The 22,105-nt window shown below is 36.7% G+C and overlaps 1 protein-coding gene across 1 annotated transcript; it reads right to left on the bottom strand.

Annotated features, from left to right (window-relative positions):
* Positions 1 to 1,856: 1,856 nt before the first annotated feature.
* spire2 (spire-type actin nucleation factor 2) lies at positions 1,857 to 21,482 on the bottom strand. The gene is made up of 15 exons (XM_065291240.2): positions 20,875 to 21,482; positions 15,369 to 15,412; positions 13,398 to 13,757; positions 13,151 to 13,231; positions 12,898 to 13,062; positions 12,632 to 12,718; positions 12,121 to 12,241; positions 8,008 to 8,174; positions 7,614 to 7,833; positions 6,777 to 6,886; positions 6,329 to 6,466; positions 6,175 to 6,242; positions 6,064 to 6,091; positions 5,785 to 5,876; positions 1,857 to 2,498 (listed from the first exon to the last, which is right to left on the bottom strand). Exons 1-15 carry the CDS (start codon positions 21,131 to 21,133, stop codon positions 2,276 to 2,278), a joined length of 2,163 nt encoding a protein of 720 aa, XP_065147312.1. The 5' UTR covers positions 21,134 to 21,482; the 3' UTR covers positions 1,857 to 2,275.
* Positions 21,483 to 22,105: the final 623 nt, after the last annotated feature.

The raw sequence follows: 22,105 nt of genomic DNA, 5'->3' as shown, positions 1-22,105 counted from the left end.
AATCTTTTTTAAAGGATTCAAGTGTTACTGATAATGTTAACAAAAAAAAATTATAATCATTTTCACCTTGCAGAGATTGTTTTGTTTGGAACACACTGAAATACATCACTTCCAGTCAGCGTGTCACATGCAGTGTAGTCGGACAAGTTTATTTTTTAATGCATTTAAAATTCAGATTGGATCCGAAGATTACGCACCCGTAGATGGTTGGCGCCCCACGCAGCCCCTTTTCAACTCTCCTTCCGGTTTATCGGCCGCCAGTTGACTAGCCCTGACTTAAGGGGCATGCACAACAAAGCTTTTACGGCAGCACCTGGCGTATGTTTTCAATTGTTTCCAATGGAAGCGCAGCGTTTTTCAAAAAAGCCAGCAGCTGAACGCAAAGGGTTGAAAAATATTCAACGTTGTGTGAAAAGCTCAGCTCATCAATGTCAGTTATCTCACGGCCGTCCAATCACAGTGGAGGAGGGGCGGGACAAATATCACAACAACCAACCGGCGCAATGTTCAACGACTGAAAAAAAACCCAGAAGTATCACAGCAACCAAAGTGCTCAGCTGAAGAAAGCTGGCAGTTGGCTGAAAAACAGCTGTCAGTCGGCTAAAAAACAGCTGGCAGTCAGCGTCCGCCTGGTGTTTTTAGCTGTGTTTAAAAGCTTTGGTATGCACACCCCTTTAGAACATAGAGCAGGGGTGGGGAACCCTGGACCTGGAGGGCCACTGTCCTGCAGAGTTTAGTTCCAACCTTAATTAATCACACCTGAAAAATCTAATTCAAGTCTTCAGGATTTTTCTGAGTAAAGAGATGATGATCTCTGTTAGTGAACTAAGATCGGCTCCAGCATGTGGATGCACTGTTTACACATCACAGGTGTTCCTGAAAATCATTCAACTGTTTTGCAATGATTTTCTGCTCAATTTCTGAGACTTGCATAAGCTTCAGTGTGTATTCACAATTTATGCTGGACAGAAAATATTTTTCTGACAGACCATTAGGATCAGTAAAAGAGTAAGAATTTTAATTTCTTCTTTCTTCAGATTAACATGCACTTCATATAATTTGATATAAGTTTTCTGGCCCCTAAAAGAAATGAAAGTGGCATAGACTAGTTTAATATGGCCCATTTTTGCAGTATCTGTGGGTTCAGCCATGACAAGTGTATGTTTTAAATGATCTGTTTCTTGCACAGACTGATTGCTTCACTTAATTAGATTTCAATATATCATCAGGTGCCATTGGTATTAATTTTGTGTTGCTTGTATCTGCTTTTGTGACTCTTGAAAAGATGACATCTGTTCATTTGCATTTTATGAATCACCAAGGACCACAGCTGCAGCAAAAAAAAAAAAAAAAAAACTTTTTAAACTTTTCTACTGAAGAAATTGCCTGCCTGAATTAAAGGGATTGTGAAAATAAATGCAAATTCTGCCATCCTCATATTGTTCCAAACCTGTACAAGTTTCTTTATTCTGTTTAACACAAAGGAAGATATTTGTAATTAACTTCTATAGCAGGAAAAATATTATGAAAGTCAATGGTGCTCCAAACATTGCTCAAAATATATTTCTTCGTGTTTATCAGACATTTTTACAGGTTTGTAACAACATGAGGGTAAGTAAATGATGACAGAATTATCATTTTTGGGTGAACTATCCCTTTAACAGCACCATTATATAGTAAATCATATCACATGCTTATGTAAAGCATGACCTGAACATCTTCCCAACATGTTTCATTAGATTCACCCAAATGTTCATATAAAATGTAAATATAAAGTAAAACAAACTGCCCATATGAGTGTTTTAAACTGTGACTTTTATATAGGAACAAACATTTACTAAAGAGATGGTCTTTATTTGATATGTGTTTTTATTGCAAGCCTGCAGTCCTTACAAAATAAGAGTGAATTAAACAAAGTTTGCTTCCTTATTCAGAATAAGATCCTATCTGCCATCCTCAGTAATAACATCACACTTAGATGATAAATATGTGAATTTGAATGCTAAGGCATGAAAATATAATTAATGTCAGATGTAATAGACAGTTTTGCTACAGGTTTATTTAACCTGAACAGGTAAATAATTTTAAATATGCAGTTATATATGCGAAATTGTCAAAGCATTGTCTTCATTAGATATATGTCATGGTTAGATGTATACAGTAGAGGAGCATGGCGATCTGTTTCATGTTCGGGGAAAGTTTGTGTTGAGATGCAGAGGGGATGTGGTGTCTCCCAGCCAAAAACACTTTTACATTCAGACATCAGTCGATACATTCATTTGTTCATCCTCTTGAAAGCGTGCGGTTGTGATGTGTTTTGAGGTGTTTTGATGTGTTTTGGTGTGTTGTTGATGAAGTCTAAGCTCCTGCGACTGGAGGAAATGACATCAGCCACAAACTTTGTGCACTCAGAACACACATCCCTTAGATTGCAGCCCGCGGCATACAGGTGAGGAAACTCCTCTTCTACTGAGTGTCTGGATAGGAAATGCAGAGACCTGCATACAAAAATAAAGACAAAAAGTGAGTGCCCAATTCTACACTAGAAAAAAGTCAAGCAATCATGACTTAAATATTTTATATTTATTTTATATAGATTTTAGTTTGGTCAAAGAATAACAACAAATGGGACACAGTTTTCAATAAAATGTCTCTTAGCATTATTGATGATTTTTGTTGTAAATTATATTTTTGTGAAGTCCCCATTATGGTGATCAGTGTTTGCTTTGGTATGCACGCACCACATTCAACTCTTGTATTTCTCTCCACTATAATGAAGATATATGTGAACAATGCAGTTTGTTGTGTGCTTTTGTGAAGATTTAAGTTCAGTCTGTTCAGGCCACCAAGTTAATAAACCTAAATATATAAGTTTTTGGGAGACCCATTACTTAATTGAATTGAGGGAACGTGTTTACTTAAAGTGACACTTTGTAGTTTTTCAACCTTCATAATATATTTTCAAGACCCTTGTGATGGTACATCGACTTAAAGTAGGTGAATGACGTGTCCACCATTGCCTGACGGGGTCTGTATCGCTTTTACTCGTACTTTTCAACTTAGGGTTTTGGGTAGTAAACCGAGCACAAAAAAATAACTACAAAAATCTGCTTTACGGCATCCGTCACTTCCTCCACTTCCTCGAATTCTGACATGAGAGCGCAACTATTTATTTTCCTGATGTTTTTGTCATGGCTGAAGCAGCAACTAAGAAAAAGAAACCCAAGTTTTGTCGGGGAAGACCAGAAAGAGAAAATGGGAGAGTGACAGAATAAAAAGAAGGACGAGGATCAATATTGGGCCAGCGTTCGCTCGCTGGCGTGAACTAAAGGAGGAGGAGGGGTTTCTGACCAATGCTGACTTGGCCGTCATGCTTTTGGACTAGTAAGTAATGTTATATTGCTTGCAGATGTCCTGTCCTTTTTTTGTAACGTGAATTTTACTGGAGGCTACTTGGAGAGTGAAGAGAGAGACTTATATCACGTGACGTTGTGGCGCCGTGGTGGCGTCATGGACCTACGACATGGGTAGTCTGGGTATGATTCCCCTTTAAGGCAATTTTTTTAGTATAAGCTTTAACCAAGCGCCCACCATTACAACTGGCTTGAAAACATGACCTACGCAATGTTTTGGAGTAAAAAAAAAACATGATATTTTTTTCATATGACCTAAAGAGTTGTCTTCTTTTCCTTTGCGACAGTGCTGCGGCGCTTGTGGCCTCTAGGGGCGCTAGACATGAAAAATACATGTCTAGCACCCCCTAGTGGCCAAAAAGTTCCCCGGTGTGCTTTTAATCATTGAGTTCAGTCAACTTATCAGGGTTTTCAGTGTAATGCTGCGTTTACACCAACCGCGGTAGAGGCGTGAAGCGCGAGTGATTTCAATGTTAAGTCAATGTGAAGACGCGTTGACGCGTGTCTGGAGGTCCCGCGGCGCGGAAGACGCGTTTGGCACGGCGCAGAATACACATTTCCGCCTCATTCACGCATCTAGCTCGCGAAAAAGGCCCGAATTGAGCGTTGCGCGTGGTACGCACGAATGGTGTTTTTTGTGCATTTTGCGGTTCACGCGAATTTGCGGCTGAAGCCCGAGTTGAAAAATTTTAACTTTGGCAGAATTTTGAGCTGCGTTAACCAATCAGGAGCCTGCTTGCTGCTGTGGTGGCAGCCCCGCATGGAGTCACTCATTCAACCAACGCTTGATATTGTCCCTGAGCAGTCACCCGGAGCTATACGACACAAGTTCTTATTTCTATACAGGAGACAGGAATAAAAAGGACCTTGCTTGGAAGAGTGTCAGTGAGGACATTGGGCAACCTGGTAAGTTGTAATACACATTTCACTTTTGAGTTACGTGATGTTTATCAACCCGCGCCATTTATTTTCCCCCCTATAGTAAGGTTACCAAATACAAACTACAAAACTCTACCGATAAATGCACAATCAACATCATACATCTTGCAAACAGACAACCGCATAGCACTTGCCCCTCCCACAAGAAGCGGAGTTTGCCTCTGACGCGCGTCAAATAAATGCTTTTTCCATGCATCTACTTCGCGGTAGACGCGTGAAACGCAGTTGCTGTAAACGCAGCATAATAGTTTAATATCGCAAGGGTTTTTGCAGTTTTAAAGGTCACATTCTTCCTGATCCCATTTTTCAAACTTTAGTGTGTAATGTTGCTATAATAGCATAAATAAGATCTGTAAAATGATAAAGCTCAAAGTCCTTTCAAAGGCCACAGAGAATGGCCAGTTTGGAGTTTTCGACTAAACTCCGCCCACAGGAATACGTCAGTCACCAGCTAAGGTCAAATGGCTCTGCTAAGCTAAGCTGCTATCGAATCAACATTTGGAAAACCCGGGCATGGATTAAAAAAGGATCATGACATAACCTAGACATGCTGTCACCTATGCTCACAGGAACAGAAGTGCTGACAGTCATACTCCATTCCTGTCTTTACTGTTGTTTGCAGTATTGCATGCAGGGTTCTTACTTATATTAAATTATCTTTATTTTAGGTTGTTTATATGGCCGTTTGATGACCATTAATCATTTTGTGCCCACTTTGGATAAAAAATAATACATCAGAGCCAGGGATATAAAGAGCAGGGGGGGTTAACCCCCCAGCAAATCACACCATGTATGTAACAATTTATTATATATAATGATAATATTTTATACTTCATTCAACAATAAAGGACAACTTTTTATTTGGTTTTGGCCACTGTAGGTATTTAAGGGTCTGCCTCCTTTAACATGTAAGGCATTGGCTTATAATTTATTAAATTAGTCTGTTATCATGTAATCCATAAAAGTAACTGTAATCTGATTATGCACAGTTTAAAATGTAATCTGTATACATTATGTAATGCACATTTTTGGTACTACACAACCTGCTTTTTGTCAGATCATGAAAACATAACACATTAAAGGGGACATTTCACAAGACGTTTTAAAGATGTCAAATAAATCTTTGGTGTCCCCAGAGTACATATGTGAAGTTTTAGCTGAAAATATCATATAGATAATTTATTATAACATGTTAAAATTCCCACCATGTAGATGTGAGCAAAAATGTGCTGTTTTTGGGTGTGTACTTTTAAATGCAAATGAGCTGATCTCTGTACTAAATGGCAGTGCTGTGGTTGGAAAATGCAGATTAAGAGGTGGTATTATCCCCTTCTGACATCACAAGGGGGGCCAAATAAACATGAAAAAAGTTTGATTTTTATGATATGTCCCCTTTAACATAAGATCACTGCATAAAAGCATATCTACTCACTTATAGACTTCACTCTTGTGACTCTTCATGCTGCTGTGAAATCCCACCGTGTACACTGGAATGTGTGCCATCTTTTTGTAGGGAATCTTCATCTAAATTTAGGATAAGAATTTCTCTTACAAAACCAGTGCAAAACCATTTGCCCACAAACTGTGAATCTTTATATCTTTATATGAATGACAGTAAACATTTTTTAATTCAGTTATATGCAATGATCAAATATATGATATGATTATAATTTAAAAATGAAAACTATTGCAACAGGAAACGATTAAATACCTTTGCACTACAAGAGCTACAGACAGACCTAAAGGACAAAGAACAGGATTTACAGATATAACACTGGATTTACACATTATTTTTATTTATTTGGGGAAATTAAACAAAGACCTTTTACAAAGCAGGCACGTGGACGGCCATGAGAACAGCGGAAACTTTACTCGACAACAGCAGCATATCTGAAAAACAGACAGATATGAAGATTTGTCATTTGTGTTGGACTGATGTGAATTATACTTTCCATGAATCAAAAACCTGCTCAAACCTTGCCCTTCTTTAGATTATTAAAAAGCTCCTTGTTCTGCATGTATTTCTCCATCTCGGCCTTGACAAGTATTCGGCGCACATTGATGACCTCATCCACCGTTAAGGCCAAACTGTCCACTGGATGACTGAACTCCTCCTGTGTATGAGAAAATGAATAATATGTAATCCAATACGCTCAAAAAGTACACCTTTGTACCTAAAGGGTGCCTATTGGTACCTCAAAAGTTTCAGTATGAAGAAAATAACCCAGAATATTCCTTTAAAACAAGGATAAAATAAAATCAATCACATTTAATCACAATCAATCATCTAACTGTAAAGCATGGCACGAGCAATAGCGAGATCCTGGATTCCCAGTCAATGCATAGACTGAAATGTTTACTTTGAATTAATATCACTTTGGATTAAAGCGCCGGTTTAATGCATTAATGAAAAAGTCCACTGACCATCCACTGACGCCGGGAGATTTCACAGGATGCTGAAGCACTTTCATCACCATCTGAGCTGAAAGTGTTACAGATGGACCGGGGCATCCTATCAAACACAGGGAATGAGGCTAGATACAAGAGAAGAAGAGTGAGAAAAACAACTATTTTTATAAGTCCTGGGTTGTAACAACTATACATTGTTCTCTGATATAGTAGATGTAAAAAAAATTCGTCACAATAGGTCCAGCAACACAAAATAAGAATCGAAAATACATGATTTCCATATGAATCAATATACCATTTATTTTAAGAAAATTATTCCCTATGCTAAAGCCCATATACTATGTTGGCAATTAACTCTTTCCCCGCCACTATCTTATCTCATCAATTGAGAGAAAACGTTTCCCTGCCAATGACGAGTTTTTACGGCTTTCCACATTTCTGCTATTATTCACTAGGTGGTGCTCTAACTCAACTTATCAAACACTGAAGCATCCACTGATCCAAAAACAGTAAAAACTCTTTGTATATTTTGATCATCGTTCCGAATCTGAACTCTAACAAAAGTAATTTGCAAAAATTTAGTTATATCAGCTTTTTGCTCTAAATTTTGTATTTTTGAAGAAACCTTTTTGTTTATATTAGGTAGGATGAACGTTTTTTTGAAAAAGGCAGAGGGTCTGTTCTTTCATTTGACATATTGGTATTTTTAATATTTTAAAAGGCATTAAACTTCTGTAAAAATCACAAAAAATGCTGGATGGCAACTTTTTTTAAACGCTGGAAGGGAAAGAGTTAAACATTAAACATGCTTGGTTAAAATGTAAAAAAAAAGATTTTTACTATGGTCCTCACCATGGTACATGTGTGGTGGTCCAACCACTGTTAGCGTGTGTGATCGGGGTCTCTCTCCTCTGAGTGGACCAACACCTGTGAGCTCAGGTGTTTTTGAAAGGGATGATGTCACTTCCCCTCTCAGCTCATCCAGGTCATGTTCTGAAAAGGACCGATCTCTTTTCAAAGGCGTAGGGGAGCTCTCTGTGCGTCTAATGTCTAAATCTGGAGAGTCCTCATCCTGCACCATAAACATAGAAGCTATTGGTTAAAAACACTTAGGGGCGGTTTCCCAGACAGGGCCCTGACTAAAGTGCCTGTTTGAGTTTAATAAAAAAAAAACATCTTGCACTGACACACACATTTCAAAACCTTTAAAACAATGCTTTACCTTATGCTGACTGTACTCTCTTACCTCAAATATATTCATCTCCTCCATTTCTGCCAGTGTTGGAGCTTTTAGGAGAACACGCATTCGGGATTGTGGGCGGCACCCTGCTTCTGTGACTGACAGGTCAATGCAGGAAGTAGATTTGATGTCACACTGGCAGGTTTGTACTAGACATGGTAAAGAGCCAAATGCTGGAAAGGGATAAACACACTGCTGTGAGTTAACAACCATATTCACAATACTAACATATTACTAATCGAAAATAAATTAAACTTCAAACTTCAAATACTGATGTGACAGACAGATTGAGGTGTGGACACTCTTGTTACAGACTGATCATGTTAGGGTGACAGGACACTTGTTAAAGACAGATACTGTTTAAGGTGACGGGTTGTTACAGATAGTTCAAGGGTGTTGTTATACAGTAGACCAATACTGGTGTAGGGCACTGTTGTTACAGTATAGTGCAGTTATAGACAAATACTGTTAGGGATTACTAACATTGCTGTTACAGACCAATACTGATAAGAAGACAGGAAATTGTTGCTATAAACAGATAATAATAAGGTGAATGATACTGTTGTTACAGACCGTTACTAAAAATGAACAGGTTTCTGTTGTTACAGACCAATACTAATAATGTTACATGATACCGCTGTTATCGGCCGTTACTGAAAAGTTGACAAGATTCTGTTCTTGCTGGCTAATACTGATAAGGAATATGATACTGTTGTTGTTGACCGTTACTAAAAAGTTTACAGGATTGTGTTGTTACAGACCGATACTAATAAGGTTACATGATACCATTGTTATGAACCGATACTTAAATGTTTACAGGATTGTGTTGTTACAGACCGATACTAATAAGGTTACATGATACCATTGTTATGAACCGATACTTAAATGTTTACAGGATTGTGTTGTTACAGACCGATGCTAATAAGGTTACATGATACCATTGTTATGAACGATACTTAAAAGTTTACATGATTGTGTTGTTACAGACCGATGCTAATAAGGTTACATGATACCATTGTTATGAACCAATACTTAAATGTTTACAGGATTGTGTTGTTACAGACCGATACTAATAAGGTTCCATGATACCATTGTTATGAACCGATACTTAAATGTTTACAGGATTGTGTTGTTACAGACCGATGCTAATAAGGTTACATGATACCATTGTTATGAACCGATACTTAAATGTTTACAGGATTGTGTTGTTACAGACCGATGCTAATAAGGTTACATGATACCATTGTTATGAACGATACTTAAAAGTTTACATGATTGTGTTGTTACAGACCGATGCTAATAAGGTTACATGATACCATTGTTATGAACCAATACTTAAATGTTTACAGGATTGTGTTGTTACAGACAGATACTAATAAGGTTACATGATACCATTGTTATGAACCGATACTTAAATGTTTACAGGATTGTGTTGTTACAGACCGATGCTAATAAGGTTACATGATACCATTGTTATGAACCGATACTTAAATGTTTACAGGATTGTGTTGTTACAGACCGATGCTAATAAGGTTACATGATACCATTGTTATGAACGATACTTAAAAGTTTACATGATTGTGTTGTTACAGACTGATGCTAATAAGGTTACATGATACCAATGTTATGAACCGATACTTAAATGTTTACAGGATTGTGTTGTTACAGACAGATACTAATAAGGTTACATGATACCATTGTTATGAACCGATACTTAAATGTTTACAGGATTGTGTTGTTACAGACCGATGCTAATAAGGTTACATGATACCATTGTTATGAACGATACTTAAAAGTTTACAGGATTGTGTTGTTACAGACCGATGCTAATAAGGTTACATGATACCATTGTTATGAACCGATACTTAAATGTTTATCAGGATTGTCTTGTTACAGACCGATGCTAATAAGGTTACATGATACCATTGTTATGAACCGATACTTAAATGTTTACAGGATTGTGTTGTTACAGACCGATGCTAATAAGGTTACATGATACCATTGTTATGAACCGATACTTAAATGTTTACAGGATTGTGTTGTTACAGACCGATGCTAATAAGGTTACATGATACCATTGTTATGAACCGATACTTAAATGTTTATCAGGATTGTCTTGTTACAGACCGATGTTAATAAGGTTACATGATACCATTGTTATGAACCGATACTTAAATGTTTACAGGATTGTGTTGTTACAGACCGATGCTAATAAGGTTACATGATACCATTGTTATGAACCGATACTTAAATGTTTACAGGATTGTGTTGTTACAGACCGATGCTAATAAGGTTACATGATACCATTGTTATGAACGATACTTAAAAGTTTACATGATTGTGTTGTTACAGACTGATGCTAATAAGGTTACATGATACCAATGTTATGAACCGATACTTAAATGTTTACAGGATTGTGTTGTTACAGACAGATACTAATAAGGTTACATGATACCATTGTTATGAACCGATACTTAAATGTTTACAGGATTGTGTTGTTACAGACCGATGCTAATAAGGTTACATGATACCATTGTTATGAACGATACTTAAAAGTTTACAGGATTGTGTTGTTACAGACCGATGCTAATAAGGTTACATGATACCATTGTTATGAACCGATACTTAAATGTTTATCAGGATTGTCTTGTTACAGACCGATGCTAATAAGGTTACATGATACCATTGTTATGAACCGATACTTAAATGTTTACAGGATTGTGTTGTTACAGACCGATGCTAATAAGGTTACATGATACTGTTGTTATCGGCTGATACTATAAAGTTGACAGAATTCTGTTGTTACAGACTGATACTGATAAGGAACATGATACTGTTGTTATCGGCCGATACTATAAATTTGCCAGGATTCAACCAATACTGAAAAGGTTACATGATACCATTGTAATTAGCCGATACTAAAAAGTTGACAGGATTTCATTGTTACAAACCGATTCTAATGAAGTAACATGATATTGTTGTTATGAACCAATAACTTAAAAATTTACAGGATTCTGTTGTTACAGACTGATACTTCTAAGGTAACACGGTACTGTTGTTATGAACCGATACTTAAAGGTTTACAGGATTCAGTTGTTACAGACCAATACTGATAAGGAACATGATAATGTTGTTATTGTCCGTTACTAAAACGTTGAAAGGATTCAGTTGTTACAGACCGATATTGATAAGGTAACATGATACCGCTGCTATCAGCTGTTACTATAAAGTTGACATGATTCTGTTCTTACAGATCAATACTATAAAGGTGAATTGATATAGTTGTTATCCACCAATACTAAAAAGTAGAAAAAATTATGTTACAGAATTTATCTATAGATGGGATTGGACGAGTGCCCTTGGGCACCAGGCAATAGGGGGGCACCAAGGGCGCCAGACTGGGACAAAAATGTTTTTTTACAATGTACGCGCATGTACGGGAACCCGTGACAAAAATATGATCGGTTTTTAACCGTTCATTGGTATGACGAAGCATCAATAGTTTAATGTCACCATGCGCTCAGTTGAATCTACCGATGGGTTTACGCAGCCCGGAAAAGGTCAACGCATCTCACTTAGAACTGCGAGAAGATGCGCCCGCGCCGGTTTAAAATAAGACATTGCAGAGATGAGATATGAAGACAGTGGGAGAACTTTTAACTTACATTAACAATCAAAAACATTATAGATGAGAATAAAGGTCTACATCAGTGCCCAGTTAAGGAAAACTGGATAAAAGATGAGAAACGTGTAGGATACAAGTATTTATATTGCATGCCACTCATCTCATTACAGTATGCTATCTGGATATAACTTATTGTTTATGTATGTATCTTATGCCTAGAAGTAGTTAAGGGTATTATGCTTCTTTGGTTCATAACTTCCTATTCTGAAAGTATCAACAGTTGTGCATAATGCCATGTGCAGCAACTGCATAGAGTTAAGTCTATTTAGTATTTTTCAGTAATGCAGTTTTTTTGGGAAAATTTAAATAATTGCATTGCAGGCTGATTTAAGGTGTGCCCTAAATTTTCTGCTGGTGCTCCTAAAATTCAGCTGGAAGAGACTAATGCTGCTTGGTTACTCTTTATAAAGATTGTTAGTAAGATGATAACATACATCTTTTAGGAGTGGGTGGATCCACAGGTCTCAATTTGTGATCTTGTCTAATCTCAGCCAGAACCCGATCATGAAGAGAATAATGCTGCTGAGGAGGAGGAGGCAAGCTGCGCTCGGAAACCTGCAGACATCAAACCAAACAATAAAACTCACACACTTTCTCAACAAATGCTTATCAATGTATTTGATGATGGGTAAACAAAGTTTTTTTTTTAAAGCATTTTCTCTTATTAATACAATATAAAACAATTGCACTGAAACAAAGTAGCAGCTATTTGTAGGACTTAAGGATGTTTTTGTTTATAAACATGAGGGGTAGAAACATTTTAATCTTTGGCAATATCAACCCACATGAGAAAAGGGGCGTTTAAATGAAATAAAAAATAAAATAAATTATTTTAATAAATGAAAAAAAAACAGACATAATGTGGATGTAGTAAAAGTGCCTTAAAACTGTGGGAATAACAGTGTATTTAGTGTCTCTAGTTATAAGATATAATCAGAAACTAACTGGTTTAAGAGGAGGTCTTGATCTGATGAAGTCCAAGATCAACTCGTGAGCATTTTGTTTTACACATGTAGGAATATTTCCATCTACCTGCAGAAAAAAACAGATTTGATATTAATATCATTATCAATGTATGTCGCATCATTTAAGCGGCAATCTCAAAAATATGACTGTTGTGCCGGTGTAGCTCAGATTACATCTGATGTTTACTACAGTAAATCCAGCAGACATTGTATATTCAGCAGTAAGTACAGTCAGAATGGACTCACCACAACTTTGCGTAGTTTATATTTGCGCAAGCGAATGTCTTGCATAAGCATCTCGAAGGGTGTAAGGCTAAACTCTGTGGGTAAAGGGTTAAACGGCTGCTCCTCCACTTTCTTCAGCTTTACGCCCTGTCTTAACTCCTTCATCAGCTGAATCCACAACCGAGTCTGCCCGAATACACACATACAGGCTATGCTTGAAATTGCATACTAACATATTCCTCACACTATTTTCTAGTACAAACACATCTTTTACCCAGTCGGTGTTTTGAAGAGCATTAAGCTCAGCGTTTGAATTTTCCTCCTGGGATTCCTCTGTTCTGATCTTCTTTAGCATCTACATCATGTAAATATAAGATATCAAATTGGACTGGGAAAGAAATGTCATTCACATTATCACACACAAGAGAAGCTTTATCGTTATCATAAGCTTTGAAATATAAATATACAAAGTATTCAGGATATTCACTGGTTGTTGGGAATTAAAGGATCACGCTCCTTACCGCTTTGGCATCTCGTATCCTGCTGAGGAAAGTCTGCAGTTCAAGAGTCTCCAGGAAAAGTGCCCGACACACAGCCTGGTAGTGCTCCGGTGCTAACGCTGGATTCGCCAGTCTGCTCACACAAAACATCATGACCTGATGAAGAGTATGTTTGCCGTCCTCCTCTTCGTCTTCCTCCTGGCCACTGTAGCCCTCATCTTGGGCTGTATTACCGGCACACAGTTTGGTCTCCGTGCTGTCCTGACCGCTGACCATAAATTCGATCAAATTCTCAAGCTGAGAACTCAATTCCCGTTCTTCGGTGTCATCCAGTCCCCAGTCCAGGGCACGATAGATCGCCACACCCATGGACTTAACCAGCTGTACACGATAAAAAGACACGGTGTGTTTTGAACAAAGACTGCAATAATGGAAACTATTTGGGAAATGCCAACCTTATCATGAAAAGTAAAGCTTTACACAAAGTTTTTAACTATACTGATATTTGCTGCTTAAAATTTCCGTGCAAATTCTCTCTTCATGTTTAAAAAGAAAATTTGTTCAATGAAGAGCTTTCCTTTCTCCGGCTGTTAGGAATTATTTATTCTGGTTTGTGCATTTTAAAAATACAGAATTCCTCCAAAGTATGTTGTATCCCAAAAACGTCGCATTCATAAAGCATGCATGTGATATTTTTATGACTCTATCATCAGGGGTTTAGGGAAATATAAACAGATGGATCAATATTTATATTTTATAACAAATGCATTCTCTCAGAAATGATAGTTTTAACAGCAAATAACGCTGGAATTACCCATATACACTCACCTAAAGGATTATTAGGAACACCTGTTCAAATTCTCATTAATGCAATTATCTAATCAACCAATCACATGGCAGTTGCTTCAATGCATTTAGGGGTGTGGTCCTGGTCAAGACAATCTCATGAACTCCAAACTGAATGTCAGAATGGGAAAGAAAGGTGATTTAAGCAATTTTGAGCATGGCATGGTTGTTGGTGCCAGACGGGCCGGTCTGAGTATTTCACAATCTGCTCAGTTACTGGGATTTGCACGCACAACCATTTCTAGGGTTTACAAAGAATGTTGTGAAAAGAGAAAAACATCCAGTATGTGGCAGTCCTGTGGGCAAAAATGCCTTGTTGATGCTAGAGGTCAGAGGAGAATGGGCCGACTGATTCAAGCTGATAGAAGAGCAACTTTGACTGAAATAACCACTCGTTACAACCGAGGTATGCAGCAAAGCATTTGTGAAGCCACAACACGCACAACCTTGAGGCGGATGGGCTACAACAGCAGAAGAACCCACCGGGTACCACTTATCTCCACTACAAATAGCAAAAAGAGACTGGAAAAATGTTGCCTGGTCTGATGAGTCTCGATTTCTGTTGAGACATTCAGATGGTAGAGTCAGAATTTGGCGTAAACAGAATGAGAACATGGATCCATCATGCCTTGTTACCACTGTGCAGGCTGCTGGTGGTGGTGTAATGGTGTGAGGGATGTTTTCTTGGCACACTTTAGGCCCCTTAGTGCCAATCATTTAAATGCCACGTCCTGCCTGAGCATTGTTTTTGACCATGTCCATCCCTTTATGACCACCATGTACCCATCCATAATGCACCATGTCACAAAGCTCGAATCATTTTTAAATTGGTTTCTTGAACATGATAATGAGTTCACTGTACTAAAATGGCCCCCACAGTCACCAGATCTCAACTCAATAGAGCATCTTTGGGATGTGGTGGAACGGGAGCTTCGTGTCCTGGATGTGCATCCCACAAATCTCCATCAACTGCAAGATGCTATCCTATCAATATGGGCCAACATTTCTAGAGAATGCTTTCAGCACCTTGTTGAATCAATGCCACGTAGAATTAAGAAAGTTCTGAAGGCGAAATGGGGTCAAACACAGTATTAGTATGGTGTTCCTAATAATCCTTTAGGTGAGTGTAGTGCATAATAGTCTGACCTTGTCCTCAGCAGCAGACATGGGCTTAGCAGCATTACTGTCATCTAGACACAAAAGACAAAAAGGTTTATGTCACAACGACACACATATTCGTTTAAAAGAATTTAAAATAGTTATTGCTACCGTTCATCTTGCATATTATGGCACAAAAGTATTACATATTATATTCAATTAAATAATGAAGAACGATGGTTCTTCTGCAGTGCATAAAGTGGATGAGATGAACTGCTTTAAAATGGTGTAAAAAAGGCTTAAATCCACGTTATAGCTAGTCTGTAAGAGTGACTATCTATCACTATGGCCATTTGAATTGATAATCATCTTCATAACAGCCCTGCTCGTAAACATCGTAAACAGTGACGGTGTGGTAGATTTACACTCTATTGCAGTCGGCCATCTGGACAAATTGGGCATACTTTATGAGTAATAGATGGTTATGGAAGACTTGTGTGTATCTACTGCTGTATGATTGGTCAGCACTCCGTTAAATATCCACAGAAGACCGATTTTACAGTAACACTAAAATCACGGGTGAGTCATGAGAACTTAAGTTAAATTATTAAAAGGAGTCCTAATGTACCAATAAACCTGACTTATCGTAATAAACTTTTCCCCACAACAGCATTTTTAAGACGTTGTCCGGTTTAATTGACTGTGAAACAGTGAAAAATCCCTGTACTCCAGCATCATTAGTATACGGCACCATATTCTTAACTGTCTAATATTTCCTGTTACATATTTAAAAATTAATATCTGTCTCTGTTTATTTCTATATCATTAAATAGCACCCGTTTCTTGGGATGAATGCAGGAATCCAGTGTGGCCAACAAAATGAAAAGAAAATAGTCTTGCAAACTTAAAGGGAGATTCCACTTTGTTTGAAAATATGCTCATTTTACAGCTCCCATAGAGTTAAACATTTGATTCTTACAGTTTTGGAATCCATTCAGCCGATCTCCGGGTCTGGCGCTAGCACTTTTAGCATTGCTTAGCACAATCCATTGAATCTGATTAAACCATTTGGGGAGCTGGGAAATGAGCATATTTTCAAAAAAAGTGGAATGTCCCTTTAAATATAACCCAGCATTTTTATAGTGTATTGGAACTAATAAAACCCAACATAAATTATAAGTATTTTTTATTTCAGTGGTCAGAGTCTTGCCTAGAATTTCTAAAAAGATTATATAAGCATTTCTTGAGGGGTGTTTTTATATATACTGGGCTCTTATTAGATGCTTTTCTTTATTAGGCCTATTTTGTTGTAAGGTTTTGTCTTGTGTTTTTCTTGTATTCTGTGTATTTTTGTATTTTGGACTTTTATTTTGATACTCTGCTCTGTTCTGACTTTTATTTTGATATTCATCATGCCATGTTTCAGTTCACACTTCCTGTCTGTTTTGTATATAAGTCACTTCCTGTTCACCTGTTCCCGGCTGATTATTACATCGCCACATTCTGTCTGTATTTGCCTGTATCCTGAATCTGTTTACCTGTTAATCTGTTTTTGTATCTGTTCCTGTTTTGACCTGTGCCTGTATTTGGATTTATTGCCTGTTCTGCCGCCTGCCCTGATATATTTTGCCTGTCTTTGGATTTCTGATTTTGGATTAACCCTTTGGATTTGTTTGCTGGCCCTTATTGGGATTTTACATAATAAACACCTTTTGCACATGGATTCTCCTCTTCATCGCTTTCTTTAAAGCACACCCGTTACATTTGTCCAAGTGTTTCATGTATTTCATAAGTATTTTTTTAATAAAATGAAATAATATGTTGGCACAATTATTTAATTATTATTATTAATATTATTATTATTTGTTTAAATTAATTCCACCCATTTAAGCAAATTTTTCAAAAGGTTTTTAAAAGTTTTCAGGGAGGGGAACATTTGCCTACATGGTAGTGTACCTGTTTATTGTCTGAATGTCTTTAAGTATGAAAATTATCTGTTTGATTCATAAAAATGCAGATTTAATAAAGACACTATACAGAGTTAACGTCAGTGGCGGCCGTTGACTCAACCTTTTCTCATGAAATGCGTATAAATAGCAGACAGTGTGAATATCGTGCAATTCATACGCCAAATTCCAAATTTGCGTGCATATGATACGCCAGTCCAGTGTTCTTATATAGCACATCTTTTTGTGTCATTTTATTAATTGGTTTTTCATTTGTTTTCTGTTTTTTAAACTATTGTCGCTTAAGTTTGGGGTAAGATTTGGGTTTCGCTTTTAGATTTTTTAATATATAAGGTTCATCATGTTTTGTCTATTTTTAAACCATGGTCGGTTTGGGTTAGGATGTCATTTTATGTTACAAAAACTTGCTCTAAAACGCCAAACCCAAGCGACAATTGTAAAAAAAACAAAAACAAATGAAAAACCAATATATAAAATGACACAAAAAGATTGGAATTTGGCGTATGGGTGATTCTCGCGAAGTCTTATGAGGTGTCATGAAACATTTTGATCAAAAAAGTAAATGCAAAGTAAGAGTATCAAAATAAGAAGCATACAGTTACAAACATCTCTTCATTTACTATTTTGCACATGATTTCAAATTGCATCATACAAACCAATTTTGTTTATTTCCACATTAAAGGAAAAAATTTTCATTACGTGTCCATGATTGGATTTTGGTTCTTTGACATGGAAATATTTATAATTAAAAAATCTAAAAAATATAAAGCTTCAGTGCATGTTATACTATAAACATTTACAGTAAAGAAACATGTGGTATTTGGTGATCATTGGTAAATGTGTCCAAGAAAAATTTCCTCATCCTCCGCAACAATAAAAAAAAAAATTGTTGTAAGGGACATAATTGACTGTGACACTCAAGATGGCTACCAGGTAAGCAGTTCTTTTTTCCCTCCAGATAAAAGTTGAAATTTTGTTTGTCATAATAGACAACTTTTTAGTTCTCATTACCAAAACATGACATTATAAATGCATATATTTAATGTAATATCATGTTGCGGTAATGATAATTTTTGATAATGATAATCTAAGAAATGTAAATAATTCTATAGGAAATATTTTTTAAATCCTCTAAAATAATGGTTATAATAAGTTCAGACCTTCATTTTATATGTGCAAAAAAATTGGCTTCAATTGCTTCTTAAAAAAAGTCTGGATTTTGTGAGAATCACCCGTATGTATTGCACGACTTTTTACACTGCGTGCTACTACACATTTCATGAAAATGGGCTGAGTGACTTCCCTATTCAAAATATGCACAGCAAACTAACCAGTGTTAAATGTACGCTACTAGTGTATATATGGGTATCACCAGATCTGGTGGTACTTATATAAACACCAGCAAATGTACATTTAACACTGGTCATTTTGCTGTGTGTGTTCGGAGTGTCATGTGTGTTGTTCATCATGTCAAAATATGTGTTTGTTGCGTCATGTGAACCATGTGCATCATGCGTCATATCAAAATAAGTGCCTGCTGCACATGCATCAAAAGCTTTATGATAAAAGAGTTCACAAAATACTCACAGGACACTAGTTTAACACTAAACTATGATTACACATGGGATTAAGCGAGTATCTGGCAAATGTGAGTGTCTCTTTTATCATAAACCCTTTAAAGCGTCTTGTGGACACACAACCCATATTTCGAGCCACACAGGATGGGCTAAAACATGTGAAGAGTTTTGCATCCTGGGCCCTCGAAAAAGAAGTCACTTGATATTGTTAATGAATATCAACTCAAGTAGCAAAACAATTGCATTTTAAAAATAATTTTGTGAATCTGTTTCTGAGATTGAACATTTGGGGTTCAGGAACACAGAAGAATTAAAGTAAGAAATCTGACTTCATTCAATTCTACTTGTTTTAACATTAAAACTCATTTTTTTATGAGGCTGTAATTTTCATGTTTTTAAAAGAGGCAAACAAATCTGGTATGCACAGGCACAACATTTATTTCTGTTCAGAGGACTCATTTATGGCAACACAAGAGTCTCTCAGAAGATTACTCAATTACATCCCAAAGACATTTTAATGATGTTGAAATCATAACTCTGTGGAGTCCAATTCATATTTATTTGTTTTCTTTACTTGAGCAGACCCAATTTGCCTTTTTTGACACACAGCAACATTTTTGTAATTTATATGAATTGTTTCCTGAAACACACCTAGCCTTTTGTGTCAGAAGACATTTATTAACCTATTCAATATTTTGAATTACTTTAATTAAAAAATATGTGCATTTTGAAGATTTAAAATAAAATACATACATTTTTAATACACTTTTGGTTTTTGTTCAGCTATAGAAAGTAAATTGTGTGGATTGGCATATAACTCAGTGAATAACTTATTAGATAATTAAAAAATTATAAGAAATTTTTCATTAGGCTATGTAATACCTTTGTGTATTTGCTTATAAAAATCCAAACAGCATTTTTCCTTTTCTTGTCAGGCAGAATAGTGAAGTAGGCTACAGTTTAAAGGGACAGTTCACCCAAAAATAAAAATACTGTTATCATTTTCATGTTGTTACAAACCTGTACAAATTTCTTTGTTTTAATGAACACGAATGAAAATATTTTGAGGAATGTTTGTAACCGATCATGAGCCCCATTCACTTCCATAGTAGGAACAAAGAATACCATAGAAGTGAATGGGGCATACAAACTGTCTGATTATGAATATTCTTCAAAATATCTTCATTCGTGTTCATAAGAACAAAGACATTTTACAGGTTTGTAACAACAAAATTATGTATGGATGAAGTAAATGATGACAAAATTTTCATTTTTGGGTGAACTGTCCCTTTAAGTGGTTTAATTTTCACTCAGGTTTGTTTTCTGTTCAATATCCATTATTTTACTTAAATCATTTTACAACCCTGTAAACAACAATGTGAAAAGAGTTAATGTTATTCATCTTGTCTATATCATCTTGAAATAAAACAAGCAATACAGCAACAACAGCATCATTTACAATGCGCTGCCTCAGCACAGATCGATGTTCAATGTGCACGTGCCAGCATGTTTTGATACGAGCGTTACAGTAAAAGCCTGCACGCAGCGTCACCTGGTGTCTCATTTGGTCAGTTTTGATGCAGAGGTACTTTGAAGTGAAAATACTAATTAAAAAACAAACAAACAAACGGAAAACGCTGTTTAAAAGACAAAACTACAGCAAAAACATTCACAAACACTGCCAATCCACAATGCATCAAACAGGATGCATTTACGAATCAATAAACAAAAAAGACCTTCACAAAATATCGACCGAGAGGAACAAATCAGTCACATACTGTAACACAGGAATGCTTCATTTCGTGTTTGGATATATTATCACACCTATTATTATTTATTTTACTGTAACTGTATTGATGCGCATCTTCATTGAAGGCCTATGAATGCGTTACTGTGTTTACGTAATGAAAAAGTATTAGACACTCAACTTTTTATAATCACTACAGACTTTCAAATCAATATAAAAATGACCCATAATATAAAGAGACATTTTAAAAGTTAAGTCCTCACCAGTGCGGTCCAGATGTGCGGTAACGGTGCCGTCTCTATGCAGGAGGATTGCGGACGGATCTGAGATGAGATATTGGGCACGAGTGTCCGCCGGGCGCGGCGCCTTCAGTTGTCTGCAGCACTGGTAACACACAGCCCAAGCCTGCTCCTCATTGATGGGCTGCTGGTAAGACTTGAGCACCTCCTCCAGAGACAGTTCACATCTCTCCGATACCCTTGAGTCTCCGTCCTGGCCCTTTCGGTTTGCTGATCTGGCCATGACTTCAGGTTAGAGATTTAACGGGAACAGATTGATGATGATGATACGTTGTTTATGCGCTCATATGCCGCGAGAGAAGCATTTGCAGTAGCGCCAGTCAGTGGAGGCGGCCGGGCATCTCTCATGGTTTGTTTAAAGCACAAAAATATACAAAGTTAAAAGCCATCCATTGCCTGGATGTGCGTGCGGGGGTACGTGTATATTCAGCAGCGGTCAAGTTTCCTGCATTATTGCTGTAATGCATCCTGAATCCTCTGCAAAGTGCCATACGAGCTCCTCCCACATGAAAGGACCAATGAAAAATATGAGCTAAAAAGTGAACTAACGCACCTATAAGATGCAAAATAACGAGCAAGGCTGTTTGAAATTGTTATAAATAAATACATTTCAATAAAAAATAAATAAATGTCACTGATACTGATGACTAGAAGTTCTCCTATATAACTATAAGGAGACACACATTTATTTATTTATTTTACTTTAGAAACATCTAAAATGACAATTTCAAGTCATTTTGTGGCTACCCCGGGCCCTTAGTTAAGAAACACTCACTAGTAAGTCCACTTGAATGAGTGAGGAAAACAAGTGAGTGAACTCAAGACACTGAAGCGTTGCGGGCGCCATCTTGTGTCTGAACGAAGGAGTTCATTTGGCACGCGTCTCACAGGCAGTGCACTCGATAAAAAAAACTTTATTATATTTTTCTTTCAAATTCATTCTTGTCGGATCACTTGTATGGTGAAGTATATATTTACATTTTTATAAATCAGCAGTAAAGTATTAGTGGTCTTCTCGAGGAGAATCCATTTAAATAAATTATTTACATTAGTCATCAATCCTCTATTTTTTATTATACTCTATGGAGGTGCAATTAATCATTTTTATTATCAATTTAAATGTTTGATTCAAACCATTACATAAACAAGATAATCGAGGTAAAACAATTAATGTGCAATTAAAATATAAATCAGT

Source organism: Paramisgurnus dabryanus, chromosome 23 (genome assembly GCF_030506205.2).
Source record: "Paramisgurnus dabryanus chromosome 23, PD_genome_1.1, whole genome shotgun sequence".
NCBI lineage: Eukaryota > Metazoa > Chordata > Actinopteri > Cypriniformes > Cobitidae > Paramisgurnus > Paramisgurnus dabryanus.
Note: the sequence above shows the minus strand (reverse complement) of the source record. Positions and strands in the feature narration are given on the sequence as shown.